Here is a 26,299-nt window from a genome sequence, read left to right as displayed (position 1 = left end):
AGTCATTTTCCTGTTACATGTCAGTTTCTTTATTAGGTAAGTATTGATAGTCAGTGATAGTGTCCTTTATATATGTGCAGTTTCATTCCTGCTGGGTTTACTTTTCCTACTTATTCCAGGTTATCAAGGTGATCTCCTCCACTTTGCTGTTAGATGGTGGACATCCCATTTCTCTTTCTTCTCTATACACTTTATACTCTATAGTCTTGCCCTGAGTAGTCTCACCCACCTCTAACTTTGATTATATGACGCCAATGATTTTCTTTTTTTTTTAAACAAAATACACATTTTATTTAAGTTGAAATAAACTATACAAAATTGATCTTCTTCACCAAAAATAACAGCAATATTTTCTGTATTATTCCTAGATAAACCACAAAACACTTATTTTTGTAGGTTTTCCAGGTTTTGTTTATAAATCAAGATGAGGCAGTAGATATAGTCATGGAAAAAGACAGAGGAAAACAGACAAATCAGTTGTCAGTATCCATGGCCTCTGATCCTGCCTTGACCATGAACAGAGGTATTCAACATATACCTGCTAAAAAGCTTATGAAGTTGTAGGTGTTTCAACATACTCGTGCTAAAGAGCTTATGAAGATGTAGGCTCAACAAAGGAATGTAAACAGCAACCACCCAATGTGGAACAATGGGAGGCTCTCCCATTCAAACTTTAACTGTAACTTGTTCTGTTAAGTTCATTTGATAAAGACCAAATCTCTACTGCAATCCTTGCTTGGAAAGCTCCCGTGTTTCTGTCTGGCAATTCCCTGAACTGTCCATTACAGATTTTAACATACTAACACTCCTACTACTCAAGGGTCACTCATGAGCTTCTAAAAATGTATCCCTTCCCCCCATACCTCTTCAAAATCTTTATCTTCTAAGAAGTGATAACTCAATACCCGACAATTGGATCCAGTGATAATAAACATTATGTCTAAAATGACTTAACTAAAACAATTCCAAGTGCCACTAGCAGAAATCCTATAGAAGTGTAATGTGGCACTTTCAATGCTATCTTCTGGAAGAACAGGTATATCTCCAAAGCATGAGAGTTTAAGCAGGGGCCATTTAAATAGGCAGATTATCAATGGCTAATATACTCAATGAGAGGTCAATATGTCAAGATATTCAGTGATTAAGTGGCCTACATACACCTGACAGCTTTTCTGTAAGATGTTTTCAAATTTCTTACAGATTTTTCCAAATATCAAACATAAGAGAAAGCCTATTTTAAACATTTCTTAGGTATTTTCAATGGTTTCTGAGTTATCTGTAGGAAGCTCTGACTTAGTTGTATAGAGTTTGATATATGTGTCCACCATTAAATCGAGATCATGTTTTATGTCAAAATTTATGTTAAGCAAAGCCAAGTTACTTGACCGTTGGTCTGTCAAAGTGTTCCTCAGGTATGCTTTGAGACACTTTCACCCATTTTCATAGCGTTCATTCTCAATCTTCATCACAGGAAGAATACACAAGACTTCCAGCAATGCATAAACATTAGGAAAAACCTTGATGTCTGGTAGATGGAGGGCTTCATAAATGGTAGATGGAAGCTCTATATCTTTCCCTCTGTGTTTCCATTTGATTCTCCAGCAATGCAGCTCAGCTGAGAGTGTGTCAGGATTGGGCAAGTCTCTTCTGTACATGTCAGCATGGTGTTCCTCTGATGTGTTAAATTTGAGCTGTCCCATGACAGAGGGTACAAGAGATAAGCATGTAAGAGCTTTGAGGTGCTGTTCTGAGAATATATCTTTCAGTTCCTGAATAATGTGTTTCACTGTTGGAACACTTAGAGTTTCCTTATAGTAACTCTCAGAGGTGAGCTGAGATTCCAGGTTACCTTGCTGGGCTCTGCGGAATTTCCCGGGAAGTTTCATCTGAATATCAAGTTTAGTTGCCCAATTTGTGGCTTCTTCGAACCAAAATTCATGATAAACTTCAATATTTTCCATCACTTCATTTAGTGAATGCAGCACTGCAGTGAAACTACTGGCTGCAAAGAAGACATCAGAGGTCAGCCCTTGGAGATTTTTCCCAAAGGCTCTTGTAAAAGATAGAACATTTTTAAGAACAACAATGGTAACGATGAAATCAAAATCTATTACTGCACTGCAGAGTACAAAAGCTCGGCCAGCTATATAGTTATTCCACCTAATATTTGTATCACTATTATCACTATTTATACCATCTAAACATAAAACAAGTGCTTGTAGGAGGTCCACTAAAATTTCAAAAGCATCATGCCTGCTTGTCCACTGAGAATGGCAGATCTCCTTCAGTTCTTTACCCTTTTCCTCATTGTTCTGAAAGAGGACAGAAATTACATTGTCAAGCTCCAAAAGCAGTTGTGGAGATCGATGGAAGAAAGAACAAACTTCCTCAATTGTTCCTAACACAACAGACACTCCCACAACAGGCACTGATTTTGCCAGCCACATATTTAAAGCATAGGAAGAGCAAAGTGTGTAGACAGTCTGGGGATATTTCTCTAAAAGTCTAGAAGCAACAACTTTCATTTTGGAAGAAAATACACTGGACACAATGTAAGCCTGTCCACGACAATACTCCATGTTTAACTCCCACTTCTCAGTTATCGTAGTGTGAAATTTCACAGCCAAAATTTCTGCATCAGCTTCATAAGGCAAGAAGCCCACAAATTCCTCTCTCAGGTTATGAGATTCATCAACAAACCTCACCAACACAGGCAAGTGTTCTTCTCCTGCTATGTCCACTACGTCATCAGTGATGATGGAAAAGAAGTGCGAGTCTCTCACTTCCCTGAGAGTTTCTTCCCGAATGCAGCTCTCACAGATTTCTAGCATCTGATTCTGCTGTGTTTTTGAGCAGAACAATGTGTTAACTGCTGTTGTCTCAAAGCGCTTTCTCAGAACCTCTTCACCAGAATTTATCCGGCACTCCAGCTGCGCTTGAAAGTTATCAGGAGTAAAGAGACCCTCCGGAATTTCATCAGTTTCATGCCCATCCAGAGATATGTTTTGTTTTCCCATAAGAATGAAAATTTCAAATAGAGATTTTAAGTATTCTTTGTTTTCTGTCTCTTCAAGGGTTAAAGGTAAAATATCTTCATCCTGTTCCTCACCCCCTTCTTCTGCACTAGGATTCTGAGCGTTGCTGTTGTTTATTTCTTTATGTTTTGGTTCCTGTTCAGAAGTTTCATCAATTTTTTTCTGTTTCAGTGTCCTGATTTCATCTTCACTCAATTCTTTTATTCGTTTTCTGTGTCTACTATGTGGATTGTTCAAATGACTGGTAAGATCAAATACTGTTGGTATTGCATTATCTCGAAGAACTGTTCTATAAGGACTCTCCCAATGACTTCACAAGTATCTGCTTCAATTAATTTTGAGAAATAAAATAACCCAATCATTCTTTAGTTTTCTGATGCCTCTGCAAAATGTATAGTTCTACAGATCATAGAGGTCTCAAAGTGTTTGGCACATAATCGATAATGTTTATTTAGTTGATCAGGCATTTTATCTTCTAAGTCTGCTCTCCTACAATTCTCCACCCACTTCTGGTGATGCCAAGAATTTTCTAATTTGCATCTGTCCCAGACTTGTAGTTGTCCTAATCCATAAGCCCAATTGCTACCTTGATATTTCCACTCTACTTAGAAGTCCCAGCAATACCTTAGTCTCCACAAGTATATATAATTATATATATGAAATATATTTCATATATATATGGAAATAGTCTATCTATTGTCCTTTTACCTCAACTGCTTTCATTTAGTGAGGCTAATACTAGCCAAGGACACCACCAGCCATCCGTACAGCATGCAGAAACCTAACTCATTCTTGGAAAACAATTTGCCCCATGATTTATTTAAAATCTAAAACATACTTTCAATTTTATTTCCTAAATTTGTTTGAATTTATCCACTTTTTTTTTAGATTTTCACTTAATCTTTATTACTGCCACCTCTTAATTGTACTCCTAGAAGGTTCTGGGCAATAATCTCCTTCCTTTCACTCTTATCCTCTTCTAATCAGCTAACAGAGTTTTTGTTGTTGTTGTTGTTGTTTAAGTAAATAAAAACTAGATTGCATCATCTCTTGTTCAAAAAACCAAGCTCATCCTCCTACATCCTTAACAGGACCTCTAAGTGCCAGCTGATCTTCCAGACTCAACTTTGGTGATTTTCTTTTTCACTTTTTGAAATCTAGTCCCAGTGGCCTTTGATTTTTCAGATCTTGTAACATTTTGCACCCCTCTGGATAGCAATACTATCTGTTTCAACTACTTATTTTCTCTTCATCTATCAGGTCTTATTTCAAAAATCACTACCTCAGGGAATAAATCAAGTTCGTAAGGTAAAATGTTTAGAGAAAATTTGCAGGGATTTAGAGGTAGAGTAAAATTTTATCTAAATGGCAACAATAAAAACATTGACTAATACGCACAAACCCTTCAGAACAATGCCATGTGATAGACACAAATGTCATTATAGATATGGACTATGAAGTTAAGAAAATTTATAGATATGGACTATGAAGTTAAGAAAATTTATGTAACTTGCTCAATGTCATCCAGAGAATAAGGGGTGAAGACATGATGCAAATATAAATAATTTGGTAGAAGGATCATATAATTAATCATAATCTTGCCTCAGAATCAGGGTTCTCTTCCATGTTAATCTATTACAACAATGACAGCAACAACAGAATAAAGCAAGACCTAGGCTGTGAGAGTCTTTAGATTGTTATGGAAATGGTGATTCTGCCTGATCTAAAATCCAGTCTAGATATTTCCTAAATTGTCTTATATTTCACACTAATTTTTACCCCGATCTTGACTAGAAATATTTTATTATACAGATTTATCTTCATTACTGTGTGTCATAGTTGGAAATGTCAACCTATATCTGAGAAAAGACATTCACTGTAAAATTTCTTTTTCAATTTCATTTTAACATTTCTCATTGAGTTATGAAATAAAATACAGTGTGTATTTAACTCTCCTGTAGCATTAGTGGTTTTAGTGTCATTAAATTCAATCCACATACAAAATAATTTATGATGGGAAAAATTTTGGAACTGAAAATTTTATTGTTGCTAATATTCCAAAAATTAGTCACTACTAAATATGATATTATGCAGGTTGACTTGTATACAATGATTCGTCAAATATTTAATTATACATCAAGTCATAAGTATGAGAAGAATTTAAAAAGTGGAACATGACCCTGGAAATGGAAAGCTAAGATCCAGGCTATCATCTTTTCTATGGACATAAATAGTTCCATATAACATTAACATTTAAAAAGAACACTCTATATTCACTATGGAAACAAAAACAAGATCACTTTGGATTCAAACGTGCACACAGGAAAAAGAGAAGAAGCCATAAACCAATACAAAAATAATCAAAACCTCTCTCTCTGGCTAGCATGTTTCAAAACTTCCTCTTTTCCAATGACAGCTCTAGTCCTGCTTCATTTTTTCTTTCTAGAGTCCTGGTTCTTGTATTCTGTATTATTTTTTTTTTCCCAAACAGCAAGTGTCCACATTTAAGATGCAAAATTTGCAAATATAAATTAGTCTAATAATTCCATTAAAAATAAAACAAAACAGCTTCCTTTAGTATCACAATACATAAAATGGTATTCTAAACCCCCAGTGGCAAGGTTAACTACATGACAACAATCCCAGAAGCTGTGAAACTCATTAAACCACTTAATAAATAGGTCAGCTTAAAGAACAGATTTATGTTCCATGACTATGCATGAAACAAGCTTCCATTGTATTATAAAGGCTCAGCAATTCATTCATGTCATAATATGGAGTCCAGTCCCAGTTCTTGAGTCAACCCTGTTTCTTTGCAGCATGCAGCCCAAAATAAACGATTGCTTCCACGAACCCTCTCCAATCTCTAACATAGTGTAAGCCCTACATAAAGACCTTCTTTACTCCTTCTTAATGACACATCTATAATTCCTTTAATTGTCTCCTTCCCTGGAACAAATTGGTAAACCTATTTTTTTTTTTTCTTAACCACAGTTATCTTGCAGGTAGTCTTTTGGACTACCTTTGAACTTGGACAATGCCGTGCAAAAAAATTAGATCAGTTTGGTTGGAACTTGATTTTCAGTGAAGAGAGACATACAATTTTGAAAAGGTTGGCAAAGTCCAAATTACGCAAATTCAAATATACCTCATTAATGTTTATCTTGTTTTATTTTATTTAATGTATAAATGAATTTAGACAGGTTTGATAATTGATATCTATAATATATAGTTGAAGCTTTTTTGCATATATATGTATATAAACATATACATATGAATGTCAGATCTATTTTTCCTTTAACTTCATTAAGATTTGCCATATTGTCTTAAATTAAGTCTTATCTGTATTTGGTTTTATTATATCAGTGATAGTTCATTGTGGCTCAATACCTTCATATTCAAGTGTTTCTGCTTTATTTTTTTTAACAAAAGCATAAAAACTATTAATGTAATAATGCTGCTTCATGAGTTTCAAACAGACCATTTTCTGTTATCTTGGCCCCAAGTTGAAAACTAAGCCTTTTGTTAACACCATGACATAGCAATGTGGAACTTTCATATTACGAATCAGTGAGGAAAAAATTCACTCTCATACCTAGTGTATTATAAAATTCTGTAGAAAGTTTGATAGGAAATGCACAAAGGTACTGTTTTCTTACTTCAGTTTATCTTGAAAATTAATGTAAAGGGAATATAAGTGTTTACCTTCATCAATATCATTAAGGGGATATTCTAGAAATTGCTTTTCAGCAAAAAATAATGTTATGTGTCTCCTTCCATGAGAAAACAGTTTCATAGATTCTTGCTAAATGTCCATAAGGTCATAATATATAGAGTTCAGATGATTTTCAATGATCTAGCTACAGAAAGACTATTATTTCATATCACCAGCTATGGTAAGGGCATTAAATAATTCATATCATCATTGAGCTCTTTTCTTCTATTGCCCCAATATTGGGTTTGGAAAATGAAAGTACTAAACAAATAATTTCAAAACAGATTTATGGAGAAGAAAGAAACTGCAAGGAGATTAGTTGGTCCTTTCTTTCAAGATATTTAAGACAAATACAGTTGTTATTACATTTAAAAAAAAATGGAAGAAACCCTCATCTTCGTTGTTAAGTCTTCAGTCTCTAAGAAACCCAAATATCTGGGAAGTCAAATATGACAAAGAGTAGCTGAGTATGCAACCAAAATGACATAATTATGCCTCAACCAGTTATGTTAATTTTCAAAGAAACAAATAACCCTTAGTCAGATTTCAGATGGTCCCTTACTGTTCAGGAAAAGGATATCAGAGTGGAGAGCCAAAAATCTATCCATTCTACCATATCAATCTACAAATTCCCTATCCACTCCCCCCGCCTCAATATACCTATCTGAAATGTCTTAGGCCCATGCCTTCTGAGTACAGGAATACTACAGAGTATCATTTCCCCTTATGAATGCATGCTGTCCTTTAGCAAATAAACTTTTCAAACAGAGAGAAATCCCATCTTTCAAGAACTAGTTCTAGGAACCAGAGGTCATCTGGATTAGAATTCTCTCAGATGGACAGTTATGATATGGATTCTTCTCTCTGGAAGTTAAAAGCCTCCAAAAACTAATTTTTTTCAAGTGTTGACCTCAAATGCCATATATCCTTTTACTGATAATCATCATGAATCCTTTCTTTTTTTTCCTCTCTCTCTCTTATTGTCTACTTTACTCTTATCCCCACTAATGCTTCTTTTTCATTTCATTATCTTTTTTTTTCCAATTTATTTATTTTCAGGAAACATTATTCATTATTTTTTCACCACACCCAGTGCTCCATGCAAGCCGTGCCCTCTATAATACCGACCACCTGGTACCCCAACCTCCCACACCCCGCCACTTCAAACCCCTCAGATTGTCTGAAAAACAATCATTTCACTATCTTAACCCAACTTCTAATTCCTCCCTTCTAAATTTGATTCCAATATTTCAAAGGCTCTGGAATCCACTGTAGTTCGGAGGAATACCTGATTCAATGGCTCAGTGTAGAATGGAATAGCCTCATGAAAGGGGGAGAATGGGTTAAAACAATCTAGAGATATGACATGTTCAGAGGATGACTAAGAAACAGCCAGACAATAAGGAGCCTTACAAAGGGGTTGAGCATATTTGAATTTTTCCAATGCTGGCACCAAAAAAAACCCCCAAAACCTGAATTAAGACAAAATTATAAATTTTATTTCAGCCAGATTATTAGATCAAAACATACTATGAGTTCAATTAATCTAAATCAGTTGCCAGTTCTATATTCTGTAATATTTTTTCTATTATCTTGATGAAGTCAATGTGTTAATGTGCTAAAACAAATCTAATAATCCTAAAGAGTCGAGAGAAAAGAAGATAATATCTATTAAAGTAAGAGTTGATAAACTACAGTTTGTGAGCAAAATCCAACTTACTGTCCTTATTTTGTTTTTATTTTTAAATAGATGTATTGAACACTACATCAAAAACTAATGAATTACTATGTGTTGGCTAACTGAACATAATAAAAATTTTTAAATAAATTTATTGAAATATAGCTGTGCCCATTAACTGATATATTCTTCATGGTTACTTTCATGCTATCATAGTAGACTCCACTAATCCTGACAAAGAGCATATAGCTGGCAAAGGCTAAAATATTTGCTACCTGGACCTTTCTGGAAAAAAATATTGTTGACCCCTGAACAAAAGGAATATTTTAATAAAATCCCAAATCCAAAATATTTAAAATAACATGCCAATATTTTAGTTATAGAGAGGGATTTTTTATGTTTGTGGAATTTAATGAATTATAATAATTATATCATGACTCAAGTAGTTTTTCAAAATAAAGATGTATACTTGGGGTAATAATATTCCCACTTCAAATAATTATTTGATTTTATATCAAAATAAAAAATGTTCATTTAATATAGCTCCCCACCAGGCAATCCCAGACTATAGTTACAAACAAGAAGAAAATCCCCATCAAGTCTCTTAGGGTTTATGGTCTACTAATATATTTTTTTCCATTATTTTCAGATACCTCCATGTATAGTGCTAATAGTTACTATCAAAGATCTGTAGAATTATGTCTTCTTATCTTTCATTTCTCTCAAAATATCTGAACTTTTCATCTTGTCATGGGTGTCTCTGCTTTATTCTTGTACTGAAACTTTGGGAAAAGAAGGTAATATTTTTGAAGCTGTGTCAGATAATCCTTGCACCTTTTACAACTACATACACTGGATTCTACAGCCTGGGATACTACAGTTTTGGCGATCACTGCTGATCCATAACATGTTTGAACCAATTGGATTCACTGCATTGAAGCTCTGTTAAACTGAATATTTGTCTTCCCTCAGATTCATATGGTGAAACTTAATCTCCAGTTTGATGGTATTTGGAGGTGGGAGCCCTTGGGCCTTATTGGGTTATGAAGGTGAAACCCTTATGAATGGAATTACTGTTCTTAAGGGAGAGATCCCAGAGAACTCCCTTGCCTTTTCCATGTGAGGACACAGTAAAAAGAGGGCATGTTTGAACCAGGAAGTGGGCTCTCATCAGACAAGCAATCTGTTGGAAACTTGCACTTGGACTTCCCAGTCTCCAGAAATGTGAGAAATAAATTTATGTTGTTTATAAGGCACAAAGTCTGTAGTATTTCTGATATAGCAGCTCGAATTGAGTAAAACAAGCTCCAGTGTGTAGAGTTTGCCCTGATTTCAGTGTTTAACAGGGAAAATCTTAATTTCCCTTCTCTGTGTTGTGTTAGAATATTCCACTGTTCTCAAATCAATCTTCTATTTCATAGATTGAATATTATACTATTCATGCTGAATGAATGTTGAATATTCCATATTTATTTCTGATTTTGTACTGACTCCTACTTCTCACCCCAGCACTGACATACAAGTCCATCAGCACTGATCTTTAAGATAATACCTATTAACAGACACACTGATAAATTCTAATATGCTTCCCTCATCTGTTTTCCGACCCAGGGTCACTATACCAAGTTTACTCATCTAATTCACTTTTATCCTAAGATTAGCTATTTCTCAGAAGATTTTACCCTTTTATAATTAGGATTCCAATAAACTGTTGTCACTAACCAGTAATTCTCAGAGTTTTGATTATCAGTGATAAAACTTAATTTAAGCTCAAGTAAAATGCCTGCTATACAGTCCCTGTGCAAAGACAAGGCTATTAACATCTAAATCATGGGGTTGGACACTGTAAAATATATATGAAGTTGACAAACCATGGAGGAAAATATAAGGAGTTTTTACAAAATAGTAGGAAAAATTCTAAGAGTCACAGCACATCCTCTGAATACAGTGTAATATTGACATGTGGAATTAGTTCAATAGTTATTATAATTAAATAGTTTCTCTTGTTCACAGTTGGATGCAATTCGATTTAATCAATAAATATTTATGGGATATCTATTTTACAGTTTTTTGCAAATTATTTTTTAAAGTAATAAAGATCCAACTTTGCTTTCAAAAGCATCTAATCTCTCTTACAATTATTATAGTATGTAAGAAAGAAGCAAAGTATTATGTGAGTTCCAAAGGAGATTGTATCTGTCTGAGGATCCTGAGAATAACTTCATGTGAAAACATATATGTATACTGTGATGTGAAAAATACCAGGTGGTGGGTATTAAGGAGGGCACGTATTGCATGGAGCACCGGGTGTGGTGCAAAACAATGAATAATGTTACGCTGAAAAGAAATCTAAAAAAAAAAAACACACACATAGCATTGTGAATACCAGCCCTGGGAGAAAAATAGCTAAGCTTTAAAGACATTGATCCAGGGGTGCCTGGGTGGCTCAGTGGATTAGGCCCCTGCCTTCGGCTCGGGTCATGATCTCGGTGTCCTGGGATCGAGCCCCGCATCGGGCTCTCTGCTCAGCGGGGAGCCTGCTTCGCCCTCTGTCTCTGCCTGCCTCTCTACCTACTTGTGATCGCTCTCTCTGTCAAATAAAATAAATAAAATCTTTAAAAAAAAAAAAAGACATTGATCCACGTAGAACAAGGTTTGGTGCTTGAGATTATAGAGTGAGTTTAAAATATCCAGAAATAAAGAGCTAAAAAATAAAATGCATAATACAGAATGCCTTGAATACTAGTAGATTGTTTTTTCTTAATGTGAAATGTAGTATGGATTCACTTTTTTTAGACAAAAAGCGACATGACCAGAAGGTTTAATCCTGTCATACTTGTTTTTAGATGTTTTTGATTGTGGGGAGAGGTAGATGTTTTGAAATTATTATAAAGGAACTCTAGATCAGTAAAGTGAGGGAAAAAGTACCTTGGAGCCATCTCCCATTCTAAAATTGTATATGATATGATATATTTATACAATAGAATAAATAGTGGCACCATTTTGTGCTCCATAAATGGATCTGCACTTCATAAATTGGTTCATATCTCTATGCCATAACCAACCAAATGGCATATTTCATGGAATGTTCTTCTAAGGGGAAAATAAAAGTAATAGTGGAACCAATTGTGTAGAGAACAGGATTTAAGACTTCAAACATGTTTAAAGCCAAAATAAATTTATTCATTTTTAGTCTACTGATGGTGTTAAAAAAAAAAAAAGATTTTAACCATTGAATTCAACAGTTAGACAGATGTCTTATGACACTAGGTTATGAAAGATATTTTATTTTAATATAAGGTGTAGTCAGTGAAAACATAGAATTTTGCAACCCCTATTTACATGCAACTCTAAAGTTTAAAGCTCTAAAGTTGACTTTTTAGCATCTTTTTCCTCCTATTAGTTAGATTATGGACACACAGTAGATAATTTTACAGTTCTTGCTTCTTTGCAGAAAACAAGATTTCTCATTTATTGCGTTATAACCTTATGATTTACTAGTTTCCTAATGGAAAACATGTCTTCCAAGTGTCTCTATTTTCAATTTTAAAATTTCAGTTAATGTTGAAATTTCCTAAATGCATAGTCTACAGAATCAAATGCCATCTTCTGAAGAAGACTGTGTGTGTGTGTAAAGAAGACATGTTTTATATTGAGTGACATACAGAAAAAACTGTAATATGTTAGAACAACTTGGTGCACAGATCTTGTGCTATTTATTGTTGTTGTTTTTCTTCTTTGCTGCTGAAGTCTCTGCTCACTGGCACTCTTTCTTTCCATTAAACCTGGGTTATTGGGGATTATCTTTAATTGGTCATCCACAGACTGTTTATAGATATATATATAGATATATATATTCGATATATATCAACCAGTTTACACATATATCAGAACTTTACTTCCTGCTTGTATAGGGCTTCAATGTTAGTAAGAGTTGAGTAGCTGATACCTTATCAGGTCTTTTTTGGGCATGCAGCAGTCTTCTACATCCTAGGAATATGTCAGAGCTTTTCAAAGTCCTCTATCAACATCTCCTTCAACAAAACTTCCTTTTAAATTTTGGGTTTGAATCTTGGTTATCTATGTTCATATTGTACCCGCAGGTAGTCTCAGTTTTCAATAATTGCTTCTAATTGTTTTTGACAAACACATTGAAGAATGAGCTTTTTTCAAGGAGAAAACTTTGAGTGAGATAAAAATGAGACATTGTCCTCCAAAATGGAGCTTTTCTGGGGAACTTATAGACAGGTCAAATAGCATCAATTTTATCAGGATGAGACTTAAGTGTGTGTGTGTGTGTGTGTGTGTGTGTGTGTGTATTTGAAGTGGGGAGAAGGGCAAGGGAAAAGTGGAGAGAATCTCAACCAGACTTTATGCGGAGTGAGGAATCCACTGGCGAGCTGGATATCGTGATCCATGAGATCATGACCTGACCCTAGAATCAGATGCTTAACAGGCTAAGCCACCTGAGTCCCCAGAATGGGACATTTTGAAAAGCTCGACAATAGGTCTGTTCCCCTCTAATGGCTGCAAGTTTTCTGTTTGCAGCCACTGTGATTGTGAGGTTGCTAGCTTTCAAGGCTATCATAAGTCTGGGAATGGAAATAATTTGTTACAATGCTAGAAATCCTGTCATTATTGTCAATTTCAGGCTAGTTTTCTTGAATATACAATTTTATTTAGAATATATTAAAAAACATGATTACAAAACAATACTTATTGGAAAGTTGCCAACAAAAATATTTTAAAAAGCTTAAATAAGAAATTAAAATATTTAGGAAAGTTTGTGGTAAACCATTAGAGAAAGAAATCAGAGGTGCTAGAACACAATAAAGAATAGATACTTTTTTAGTTACTGAAAATTTTAGGTTTATTGCTGTTGCATAATCTAGTTTATTATGATAGACAAAAAGATGCCTAATTATATGTTAATTACAGGAGATATTAAAAAAAAAGTTCTAAAAATATACAGCCCAGGAGAAAGGAGACAAACACCGCAATGATAGAGAACTTAAATTTAAGGAAGACTTAAGGAAAGTATACTACAATGAGAAACAAGAAAAATGGGGACCAGTACACAGATCAAAATAGCTAGGACAATTTGATCCATTGTGTCAACACTAAAATAAATTCTTAGAAAGTTATTTGACTTAAAAGATGAATTTTTAGAAGACCAGGAGGAAAAAAAAAAAGGCAAACCAACACAAATCACTTTTTTAAAAAGATTTTATTTATTTATTTGATAGAGAGAGCGAGAACACAGGTAGGGGGAGGGCAGAGGGAGAGGGAGAGGGAGAAGCAGACTATTTGCTAAGCAGGGAGCAGGATGTGGGGCTCAATCCCAGGACCTTGAAATCATGACCTGAGGTGAAGGCAGATGCTTAATTGACTAAGCCACCAAGGTACCCCCAGAAATCACTTCTAAAGATTAAAAGTACATATATTACTCATTTTCAGGTATAATAATTTGAAAAATTATGTCTCTTATTGTTGATATTTGCTCTGGGAGGTTGAAATGGTTTTGGACTACCTACATATCCCTGAGAAGGAAAACTTAAAGATGAATTACTCTTTACTTCAGAAGACACACCCAGAACTTGATCAGATGTCCTGACAAGGTCAGCCTAAGCTTACTGGAAATATGTGATTTTATATCCTTGTTGGGGTGGGAAATGAGGCAGACCAATATCATCAGCTTAGGACATCCAGCCGAACCAGGAATCTGCTTGAATTACTAATGGAAGGAAGAGGAAAGGGAAAAAAAAAAAGCCTCAAAACCAGAACTTTAGGACACAACTACATTTAGGAATGGGGAAGAGGAAGAATAGGCAATAACAGAGGCAAAAGGACACACCAGAAAGTAGGAAAAGATGATAATAAGGAGGAAATCAAGAATAATGGGCAGTTAATATTTTTGTACTTTAATAAATGTTAAGATAGTTGAAGGCCCGCACTTGCGTTTGATTGTTTTTATTTTCTTTTAAGTGATTTATTATATTGCTAGGGATTAAATGTAGCCAAAGAACAAAATCAAAGAAATTGAAAAGGAAAAAAAAAAAAGTTAAGTAGTAGGCAGTGGTCAGCAAAATAGAATTCCAAGGATTCTAATGCTATTTCCATTTCTATTACAAAATGCCCCTGGGCTAATATTATTTTCAAACCATATTACTACTAGTTAACATGACAAAATACTTCAAGTAAAAATAATGAAATAAGTTTTCTGGTTTGTTTTGTTTTGTTTTGTTTTGTTTTCACCTGATTTTAAGAATGCATTGTAGTTTCCCAATTTGCAAAGCTATTTGAAGAATTTATTTTCTGTTCTCTACCCCACCCCGAGAAAAATTTCAAAGTAATGAATGAATAAAACCAGGTTGTGCTATGTATTGAATCACTATAAAACACTTTTCTCGTTGAAGTTGCTTCATACATGACAGCTGTTTTGACAACCACACTTACTATCTTTTTGTGTATTATTCTCTATCCTTCCCCTTGCTAACAAGTGCTGACAGAGATCATTGTTAGCAAACAGCTCCTCTGCTGCTGAGCATCTAGCCTACAAGCCTCCTGCAATCACAGGCAAAACAAAAATCCTTTGCAGCAGAGCTGAATAGTTATTAGACATCAGTAAGTCCATTCCACTGTTCCTACTAAAATTGAAAGGACAATTTCTTAACCTGTAATAATATTATGCCAGAACAAACAAGGACCACATATAAATGAACATTAATGATAAGGTTCTGTATGTTCTGCTTGCCTGCTAGCAAAACGCTGATGTTATTGTGGGGGAGGAAGAACATTGCTCTTTGAATTTTTATCATTGTCATGTAGGATTTATTAAACACTGATATAGTTTTATTGAGCTAGGTCCTTTCCAAGCAAGTTTTACAAGCCCTGACATTTAAGAGCTAGGATTTTAAACCAACCAATGTTGATAAAGTTGATTGTAAAATGCTGGTACTTAAAAATGAGAAATTAAAAAATTGGATGAGGCAAGGGAAGTAACATTGGGGGCAGAACAGTTAAAAAAACAACCTCTGTGCTTTATCTCTAGGAGAGCTAAAGCTGAGTTAAAACAAGAACTTTGAGTCCAGAAAAAAATCTAAACCTGGAAATGTACTCTTATTTGCTAGGAAATAAAGAACAATTAAAAAGTAGTTTGTAGGGACGCCTGGGTGGCTCAGTTGGTTAAGCAGCTGCCTTCGGCTCAGGTCATGATCCCAGCGTCCTGGGATCAAGTCCCACATCCGGCTCCTTGCTCGGCAGGGAGCCTGCTTCTCCCTCTGCCTCTGCCTGCCTCTCTGTCTGCCTGTGCTCGTTCTCTCTCCCTCTCTCTCTCTGACAAACAAATAAATAAAATCTTAAAAAAAAAAAAAAAAAGTAGTTTGTAGGAAAAGATGATGAATCCTGGTTAGTATGAAGGAAGGTATGTAAGCAATAGCCAGCCACTCTGCGGTCTAAGGTTATTGGGTGAAGCAGTAAAATTGTGTAACTGTATGTGGAAATGAGTTGCAGGAAATTCCTAAGACTTACCTGAAATCGTTCTCCTTTGATCATTGGTCTTTAGTGATAAGTATTTTAATTAAGGTATTAGCAAATTTATCTTTCACAGGCATCCAAGCACTTCTGTCTCTCAGCTAAAAATCTTCATGAATGGCATGGTAGAGTAGCAAAGAAGTACAATTTTAAAATTAACTTGGGCTGTACTGCATATCTACCTAAAATGACATCCAGCTTAGAAATCATATATTGTTTCCAATAACAACTTGTTTAAACAAATGAGGAGAAAAGCAACTAGTCATTAACAGCTAAGATTGAATGAGTCAAGGAGGAACATAGAGAGTGCTCCTTTCTTTTTCCTGACTCAAGGACTTCAATTCCCACCACTATTTTACTGAAACTGAAGTGACTCCAGTGATTCTTGAAAACTTTCTTTAAAAAAGCTCATATAATCTTACATCTGTTGATTGAAGCCCAACCTCTTCCAATATTTCCATTTCAACTCTCCTATAAGGTATGAGTATGTGATAATCTCTTGCAAAAATGAAACATTTAGAAGGTAGTTTTTTTGGCTTTTATTAATTGTACTAGGCTTCAGAGCTACTTTTGAAATACTGCCTACAAGTTGCAGGCATTAAAGATTTGAAGGAATTGTGAGACAGGATTGCTTTTACTTGAAGAAGAAGCTTTGCTAAATTGTTTCAGTGAACACTGTGTTTTTTGGTCTTGATTTGCTTTTGTGTTTGTGTTTTAATATTAAAATGGGGCACCTGGGTGTCTCAGTCAGTTAAGCATCGGCCTTTGGCTCAGGTCATGATCCTGGGTCCTGGGATGGAGTCCCTGCATTGGGTTACTTGCTAAGTGGGGAATCTGCTTCTCTCTCTCTCTCTCTCTCTCTTTCAAATAAATAAATAAAATCTCTTAAAACATTATTTAAATGAAGCCACTACTATCCATGGATCTGACAATTAATTCCTAACTATGGCAGTACTCAGGTAGCTCATATTACCAAAACCCACAAAGTCTGATTAAAAAGCCAAAATTTTAGTTCTTTCCTTATAATAATGAAGTGGCCATGAAAACAAGTCATGCCACATTAAAAACATTTTCTTTACTCTAAGAAATCTTTTTTGAAATGGGAAAGTCACATTTTATTTCTAATACTTCTGTCATTTCTTTTCATGCTGGTTATATCTCTTCTTAAATATTCTATTATAAGTTATTAGATAGAGACTGCCTTTAAACCCATTGCTTCTTGCCAAATTGCTGTTAACTAGTTATATGTATTAATAGGACATATTTTATTTTGGTCAACTTACTGTAAGTGTTAACTCATTCATGCTGTGAAGAGGAAAACTGAATCAGAAATGGCGGTAGAATTATCCATAGTTGTTCTTCCATCCGACCTCATTAAGACTAAGCATTTATTACAGAATTCCCTGGGCTTAAAGACTTAAAAGATAAATTCTTCAAGCCCTTAACCTATTTTGATTTCTAACTCTATCTATAAATTCAAAGATATTTATATATTTAATACTACTTTATATATTTAAGCTTGCTACATGAGCAAACTCTAATAACTCCTAATAATTATGGCCCATTGTGGAAATATGAAATATAATTTCCTTTATCAAGTCTGGGCTTCTAATTGCGAAGAATGAGTTGTCAAAACTGAATCAAGTGTCTGAGATAGTTTGACTAGAAGAAAGGTCATCATATGTTGATCATGATTTCCAGATTCAACTTTATTATGAGCATTACCACCCTTCTTCCTTCTAGATGTGGTGACAGTTAAGAGAAGAACAGACACACTTGAGATCTCTCTGTGAATCTTAAAAAAATATAGTTTAATAGTCTCTTAAATTTGTTAATAGGAAAGGCCTGAAGGAATTTGGTGATACCAGGGCTTAAATGTTTGGTTCATAAGCATATATTATTTTTTAAAAGATTTTATTTGTTTATTTGACAAACAGAGATCACAAGTAGTCAGAGAGGCAGGGGGTGAGGGTGGAAGCAGGCTCCCGGCTGAGCAGAGAGCCCAGCATGGGGTTTGACCCCAGGTCCCTGGGATCATAACCTGAGCCGAAGGCAGAGGCTTTAACCCACTGAGCCACCCAGGCACCCCTTTAAGCATATGTTATTAATTTCCCTAACTTATAGGAAGTTGGCAAGCATATTATACTCAAGTTTAAAATTATTATTCTTTCAACTACACTATCTACACTTTTATTTTTACATCAGGCAATTAGAGGGATATAACTAAAATGAAAGATGATGTGGCTTATTAAAAGGGAGCCAAAAGTAATAAAATCTTAAAGTTCTAATGACACAGAGATGTAAAAGTAGAAATATATTTAGTGTAAAAGTAAACAGATATATTTGAATATATTGAATTAGAGGAATAAATTAAAATATTTAAGTATTCAGCAGTTCAAACAAGTTTTTGATTAGTGAAATATATTTCTAGATTTTTTTAAAGTAGATTACCAGAAAATTTTTAAATGAAAAAAAAATCAGGTTCAGATGACCGATTACAATTCAAAAATTCATGAGGAAAAGTATATTCTTAGGAATAGTTTATCACTGATGATTAGAATAACCAGATATAACTTATCAAAAATATAATTATGCTCGGGATGCCTGGGTGACCTGGTCAGTTAAGTGTCTGAGCCTTGATTTCAGTTCAGGTTATGATCTCGGAGTCATGAGATTGAGTGCTACATTGGGCTCCACACTCAACACCTAGTCTCCTTGAGATTCTTTCTCTCCCTCATTCCCTGACCCTTCCCCTGATCATGCTCTTTCTCTCTCTAAAATAAATAAAATAAGTAAATAAATAAATATATATATTTAATAAATATATATATAAATAAATATATAAAAATAAATATATTTATTTTTTAAATAAATATATTTAAATAAAATGTATACTTATGCTTCTTCATAAGTAAAATTTTGTTATAGTTACTTTGCTACAAATGTATTTCATTGTGTAAAATGTCAAATAATTCTTAGGTAGTAATTCTATAGCATTTTAATATACAGTAAAATATTTTGATAGATATCTATGACTATCAATAGAAATCTCTTTATTTTCATACTTCATAGTGAGGGAAAGTTCACAAATTATTTTCAAATTTTAGAAAGAAAATTTAAATAGAATCTCAGCAGGTAATAGCAGTAATGTATTTGTAGAGTTAACACAGTCGATAATACTGTTCTTTCTGTTCTCAGGTGTTCTCATATTTATACTTTAGAAATCTGCTTTCAGAATATCACTTTAAAGATCAAGTACATGAAATGGGAAGTTGACTGTCTTTCAGCATTACATGTAGTGAAGTTTTTAGAGGAAAAACTCAGCTACATTGGACATGGTCTTTATTGACTGACAGCTTTAGAGTTAAGATATGTCATCATTCCTTCAAAGTTTTTGTTTTCTTCCTGTAACTACTGAAGGATATGTATTTGACTATCCATCTTATTAGATGTCCCTAACAGATGTCTTAGAGTCCTTAACTCTAATGTCTTAGAGTCCTTAACAGACTCTAGCTGAAATCAATCAAACATTTTAACTAAAGGAAAAATTCCTATACCCACTTAAACACTAAGGAAGATTGAAATTTAAGAGTATTACATGAAATTTGTTACTACTATAAATCAGACTGAATTTGAGTAAAGAGGGATTCCACACAGAATTCTGGGATTTTGATTGGGATTGCATTGACTCTATAGATCAAACTGGGAATAACTGACATCTTGACAGCACCACTTACTCAAAACACGCATTTAAGTATAGAAGCTGAGGCATAGTGTTATAAAATGACTTGGCCAGGGTCACAGAATTAACATGACTGAGATATCCTTATTCCCATTTCCAATTCTTTTTTCATTCTTCACTGTACAATAGGAGCCAATTTTCAAAAAGTGTAAATAATTAGTAATAATTTTTATTTCCTTGACTCTTAACCTAGAGAGTAATAGTCATGTGGAAACCATCCCTCCAACCCATACAAATCAAATGTGGTAAAGCTTCACCTCAGCCTGTGCAACATAAATTATAGTTGTTGCCCAGCAGCTTTTTCTATTTTATTTCTCCTCTTTTCTTTCTCTTCTTTATTTCTCTTCTTTAACTTTGTCCCTTCCTTCTCCACAAATATTTGAGATATTTCTTTACTTTTTCTGATTATATTGGCCGCACCCTGTCAGGAAATTCTGCCAAGAAATTCTGCCAAGAAATTTTGCCCAAGAAAACTGTATAATTTGAGTGTACAGATTTAGTTTCTCCCATCTGGGATGTTTTCTTTCCTTTTTAAGAAGAAGACTTATTACTCTCATTAATCTCTGAACACTCCATTTGTGCATTTGCAAAATTTGTCTTTAAGTCCCTACAACTCCCAGTATAATAATATACCTTTCTCTCTAGATATCAAAAGAATATACTTAATGTTTATAAAATTGTTATATTTTATCTTATAAAAGACATTTTATTGCTATAGAGTTTTAATAATTCCCATCACCTCTACCTTATATGGATATAAGTTTTGAATGAAAACTACTGATGCTAGAATGTTCTGTAGAGGTTCTAGTCTATTTAACTACTTTCCTGATCCTTACCAATCTTTCTCCTTTCCTAGTATCTATGGATATTTGGGTGAGCCTAAAAAGTGACAACAACTCGTTTAATACATTCAAAATGCTAGAATAAAGGCTTATCCTACTAAAGTTAGCACCAGCTAGTTTTCATAAAAAGAGAAAAACAGGAGGGGCACCTGGTGGGCTCAGTCAGTTAAGTGACCAAATGGATTTCAGCTGAGGTAATGATCTCAAGGTCTTGAGAACAAGCCTCACGTTGAGCTCTGCACTGAGCATGGAGCCTGCTTAAGATTCTCCTTCCGGGGCGCCTGGGTGGCTCAATGGGTTAAACCTCTGCCTTCAGCTCAGGTCATGGTCTCAGGGTCCTGGGATCGAGGCCCGCATCAGGCTCTCTGCTCAGCAGGGAGCTTGCTTCCCCCTCTCTCTCTGACTGCCTCTCTGCCTACTTGTGATCTCTCTCTCTCTGTGTCAAATAAATAAGTAAAAGTTTAAAAAAAAAGATTCTCTTTCTGCCCTTCCTTCCCCCACCCCTCCACTCACATGCTCTCTCTTGCTACAAATAAGAAAAAGTAGACAACAAAAAAGTATACTTTTAAAATTAATGCACACTGTTAATAAATGTTATTACAAATAACATTTGGAGAAATGGTTTGGAGAAATGGTTTCATGTCATTTTCTTTTGACATTTTTATTATTTACTTCTGCATAAATTATGTGAGTAATTTGGATTTTTACATTTTGAATGAAATCCAAATTATAATTTTTCAAGTATATCAAACATATGGAAATATTAATTTGTCAGGTCCAGTTTGTGTCCAAGTGTTCAAATGTGGACATTTACATTTATTTCTGTAGAAAGATCTCTCTTATTTTTACATGTGATTGAGTTCAGCCATCTCCTCGCCAAGTATGTCCCACTTCTCTGCTTCCATATGCCTGGTTACTTGTTATTCATTTCATCTATCACATATTTATTAATAAATAATCATCTTCATATCTGCCTGTCAGACTATGGGACACCTGCTGTTTCTTATTAATATTTGAAAATCTATGATCTACCATAACAGATTTAGTCAGTGTTAGATAAATCTTTGTTGATCCAATGAATAGACATTATCTTTCAACTGAAGATTAGGGGAAATATTTACTTAAAAATGGTATGTGTTGAATGCATCTTAATTCTAGCTATCATAATCATAAATTGTGAAACCTTGGGGAAAATACTTTGTGTTTTCAAATTTATGTTTCCTTACTGGCAGATTATGATAATTAAATTCTCTGTGGCATTGGGGTATTTACTGACTCCCATGAATCCAAATGTATACAGAAGTAAAATCTGCATTCAACCCAAGAAGGGGTTTAATTTTATTTGGGTTATCCCAATGAGATAAATTCCATTTTTCTTCCAGACCTATAAAGGAACATTTTCCTCCCTTCTGTAAATTAGGATTCGAGTGGAAATCTGTGTGTAAAGAATAATGATTTTGAGAAAAATTTTTACAGCCTCTGTATGTTGAGTGTTAAGTAGGTTACTGGCTTACCTGGAGCTACTGGTAGTGCCTAACCAGATGTCCTGCTAACCAAGTGTCCTGGATCTAGCAGCACTCAAACACTTATTAGTATCTTTTCAGAATTATAGAGAATGACTGGAAGGATGCAAATTGACCTTCCTTGCTAAGGAATAAAAAATAAAAATATTTTCTGGTGCTGTAATATGCATGCTGTCCAAAATATTAAATGTGTCTGCAAAACAGGAAGTAACAGTATATTCCTAAAATCTCTATATCTAGTCATTTGTGAATGTCAAAAAACACAGAAGCAAACTTCATTACATAAAAGATGACAGGGTTGTTTATATTTATTTCACACTGTGAAAAAAATACCATTTTTAAAATTCTTCTTTAAATTCTTTAGGTTGTAGAAATACTTTTAATACCTCCTTAACCTAAACAGATAGGAAATTGAGTTTAGAGAGTTTTCTATTAGTATGGTAGAGTTGAGCAAATAAATAAACCATTTAATATCATTTGGATATCAAATATATATCACATGTATATCTAATATATAGAGATATCACACACACACACACACACACACACACACACACACCATTTGAAAATCAAGATGATGAACTATTTTTGCAGTTGGAATAAATTCTTTTTTTTTTTAAAGATTTTATGTATTTATTTGACAGAGAGAAATCACAAGTAGATGGAGACGCAGGCAGAGAGAGAGAGAGAGGGAAGCAGGCTCCCTGCTGAGCAGAGAGCCCGATGTGGGACTCGATCCCAGGACCCTGAGATCATGACCTGAGCCAAAAGCAGCGGCTTAACCCACTGAGCCACCCAGGCGCCCTGGAATAAATTCTAATGGAATATCTTATTGTCTCATGCTTTAAGCATTCTTGATTTTTATTTCTTATCCTCTATATTCCCATAAAGGGATTTCAACACATGTTTCTTTATGGAATACAGTAATGACAAATATTTTGTTTCTGAATTGTATTACTTTACCTTTTCATGTCTTTTTTTTTTAGAAGTTAACATCAAGTTCTTTTTTTAGGAAACATTCTTTTACATCCTATTACTATCTTGTAAAATACCATGCTATGCTAGATGCTTAATTTTCCTACTGTTGCATTTTTCTGTTTCAATCCTCATCAACTGGAAAATGTGAAGGCAATGGGACCATGCTGGTGAGACATGTTTGGGGTTAACAGGCAATGATCAGAATCAGATTAAAGAAAGAGAGTGCATGCATACTATAGGCCAGCATGCAGTAAACTAAACATTCAAAAAAAGAAAGAAGGAAAGCAAGCAAGCAAGCAAGCAATCGAGGGAGAAGAAAGAAAGAAAGAAAGAAAGTCAGTCAGTCTTCTTTGATCACTCTGAAGTTAGACCAATGTGTGTAGCTTACCCTTAAGCACCATGATTTCCAAGAACAGACTAGGCTGACTTAAAGGACCATGGGCATAGTGGACACTAACAAAATATCACTCATATTATGAAGACTGTAGAATGTGAATTTTCCACCATCACCATGAATTACTTTTAATAGCATTTGTTTAGCTTTACATTGCACCTAATTTATCAATGTACTTCTGCTTCCAGCAATGCCTAGTATAATAATTTCTTCTCATTATAACTTAACTTAACTGAATTCTTATTCTCAAAAATATAGTAGATCAGTAATAATTGAAAACAAATCAGATTAAAAAAATAGTAAGATATTGAAAGATGAATGAAGAGGTTAATTTTTAATAAAAATCTCTCCTACAGGAGCTGAAGGAATGAAGTCTTTAAATAGCAAAAGTAACTTTGTGCTCCTAAGCAACTGACAAGGACAAAACTGTGCTTCTTGTTTTTATCAACATCTTCTCTACTATCATAAAGCAATTGGGATCAGAAGCAATAAATAAGCAATTTATCCACTTTTAGTGAGGTAAGTTTCATTATAGTAAGCCCAAGAAAAGCAAGTCCCATTTTTATAGTTTTCAGGAATATTGATCCATAAAACTAGCAGTGAGGAGCGAGTAAATAACATGACTGAGACCTGGTTTTTAAGTAAAGGTATGTGGCATAAGCTTACAATTTCTTGTGGCATATTTAAATTAGCTTTGCCTTCCTAGAATTTTTGTGCAAGAAGTGAGGAATCACTATATTTGCATCCATCAATCAGCCACAACTATTGCAATATAATGTTTTTGACATCATGAATATAATGCAATGAGAGGAAATCAGAAAAGGGTAAACATTATTCTTTTAATGTTTATACTTAACATGAGGACCTTTCCTGTTATTATTATCAGTTTCATCATTTGTCCTTAGCTTGAGCAGTAATTGTGATTCTTAAAAAACATATTCTGTATAGGATATTTTTTCACTACATGATACTTCACAAACGTTAATCTTCTTTATTATATAAAAAGGCAGACATTTTCATTCATGTTTCACCCGCTACTCATTATGAAAAACAAATAATCACACCATAGTCATCCTCTGAAATGTCCTTTACGTCTGTCCCTTTTTCTCTAGTGTTACTGATCTTGTATTAGCCCACACTTTCACATTTATCCTGAGGCAGATTGGTACATTGGATTTCCAATGACCACATACCTATATTACTAGTTTTTGCCTCAGACTAAACAATTAATCTTCTCTAAAATTTAAGGTTTCCTATCATGTCAACACTATGATTTCAAGGATTCCTTGATTTTAATAAGAGGCATTGCTGAGGTTTTAATTTTCTGTCTGCATTTCAAGGTCCTTGACAGTTTTTATTACTCTTTTCACCAAACTGTACCCCTTCTTAATATTTTGACATGTTGTCCTAAGTTATAAAGAACTAGTTTTAGAGGAGTTACTTCTTGGAACACATAACATACAATGGCTTTCCATATTTTCTCAATTTCATTTCACTTCCTGCTGCTTGAAATCCTCTGTTATTATCCCTCTGCCAACTATCTCATCAATTACAACTGAACTCAGAGCCAAGCTTTCTTACAAAATATACATAAAATCTTTATTCTATAAAATCTTTACAGTAGCTCATGTCAGTCTCACTCATTTGAGTGGTTTATTGCGTGTGTCTTGCTTTCCCAGTTCGAGTGTGGGTACAAAGGCCAAAACTATGGAATAAGAGAGAGAACCAGAGTGCATTTCTTTCCCTAGGTTCCATGTATCTCCCCTCATAGAATCAATGCTAGAGCAGAAAACATATTTTGTGCTCTGTTTTTATTTGTTTGAAATAGTAGGATGTTTTGGATAAATGCAATTTAAAGAAGATTATAGAGGGAATAAACCATGTCTACTCCATCACATTTGAGCTGTAACCACTCATTGCCTGTCTGTGCAGTATCTGATAGCATGAATCATATCTCCTCCTTGAGGACTACAAGCAAGGAACAGTTCTGTTTGTAGCCTAATGCAGCTGCTCTGAAATGTGATCTTATTAGAGCTAATGTCAGTGAACCTGTCAGATTCAACATCAAGTTCTGTCATTGTCTTAGGAGCAATGAAGTATTACTTTGATTGATCTGCATAGTTGCCAACCGCTTGGCATCACTCAGCTTTTCCCTGGGTTTTGAATAAGTTCATGGCTATCAATCAACATGTATATATGAAATTATTTATCTGGAAAATCAGTGGCATTAATATTACTGAATCCCTTGTGATTTCTGCCAAATGTATTGGCTTAAAATGTGTCATCTATGTAACTGCAAGGGATATGTACACTTTAAGTTATATCTCAACATCATGTAGAGGCAGTGTATGAGCTCATGCTTTAACTAACAGAATTTTAAGTAACTATATTTTTCACTGTATGCTCTAAAATTGTTGAAATTTGATTTTAACTTGTAAAAAGAAAAGTAACAATTATGTAAGTATAACAGCATTAAAGCTTTACTGATAACATATAGTATACAATATTAGTGATTATATTAGCGATACAATATTCTATATGCAAGTCATTTGGGTATGTGTGAATTTTTTTGAGAAAAAAACATAGTCTTTTTTTTTTAAAGAGTTTATTTACTTATTTGAGATAGAGTATGAGAGGGAAGAAGGTCAGAGGGAGAAGCAGACTCCCTACAGAGCAGGGAGCCCGATATGGGACTTGATCCCTGGACTCCAGGATCATGACCTGAGCCAAAGCCAATTGCTTGACCAACTAAGACACAGAGGCACCCTAACTTACTGTCTTGAAAAAAGCTAGATCACTTGATGTCATTTTTTGTTTGTTTTTTTATCTCTAAGCAGAAATAATCAGATTATTTATTTT

At 34.3% G+C, this 26,299-nt stretch overlaps 1 protein-coding gene across 1 annotated transcript; it reads right to left on the bottom strand.

Annotated features, from left to right (window-relative positions):
- Positions 1–1,247: 1,247 nt before the first annotated feature.
- Positions 1,248–25,518, bottom strand: LOC122910009 (52 kDa repressor of the inhibitor of the protein kinase-like). The gene is given in 2 exon segments (XM_044254783.1): positions 1,248–3,345; positions 25,361–25,518. Coding segments are annotated over 2 exon segments (2,256 nt in total).
- Between the last annotated feature and the right edge of the window lie 781 nt (positions 25,519–26,299).

This window comes from Neovison vison, chromosome 6, assembly GCF_020171115.1.
Source record: "Neovison vison isolate M4711 chromosome 6, ASM_NN_V1, whole genome shotgun sequence".
In the NCBI taxonomy this organism is placed as follows: Eukaryota; Metazoa; Chordata; class Mammalia; order Carnivora; family Mustelidae; genus Neogale; species Neogale vison.
This window is presented reverse-complemented; position numbering and strand designations above follow the sequence as displayed.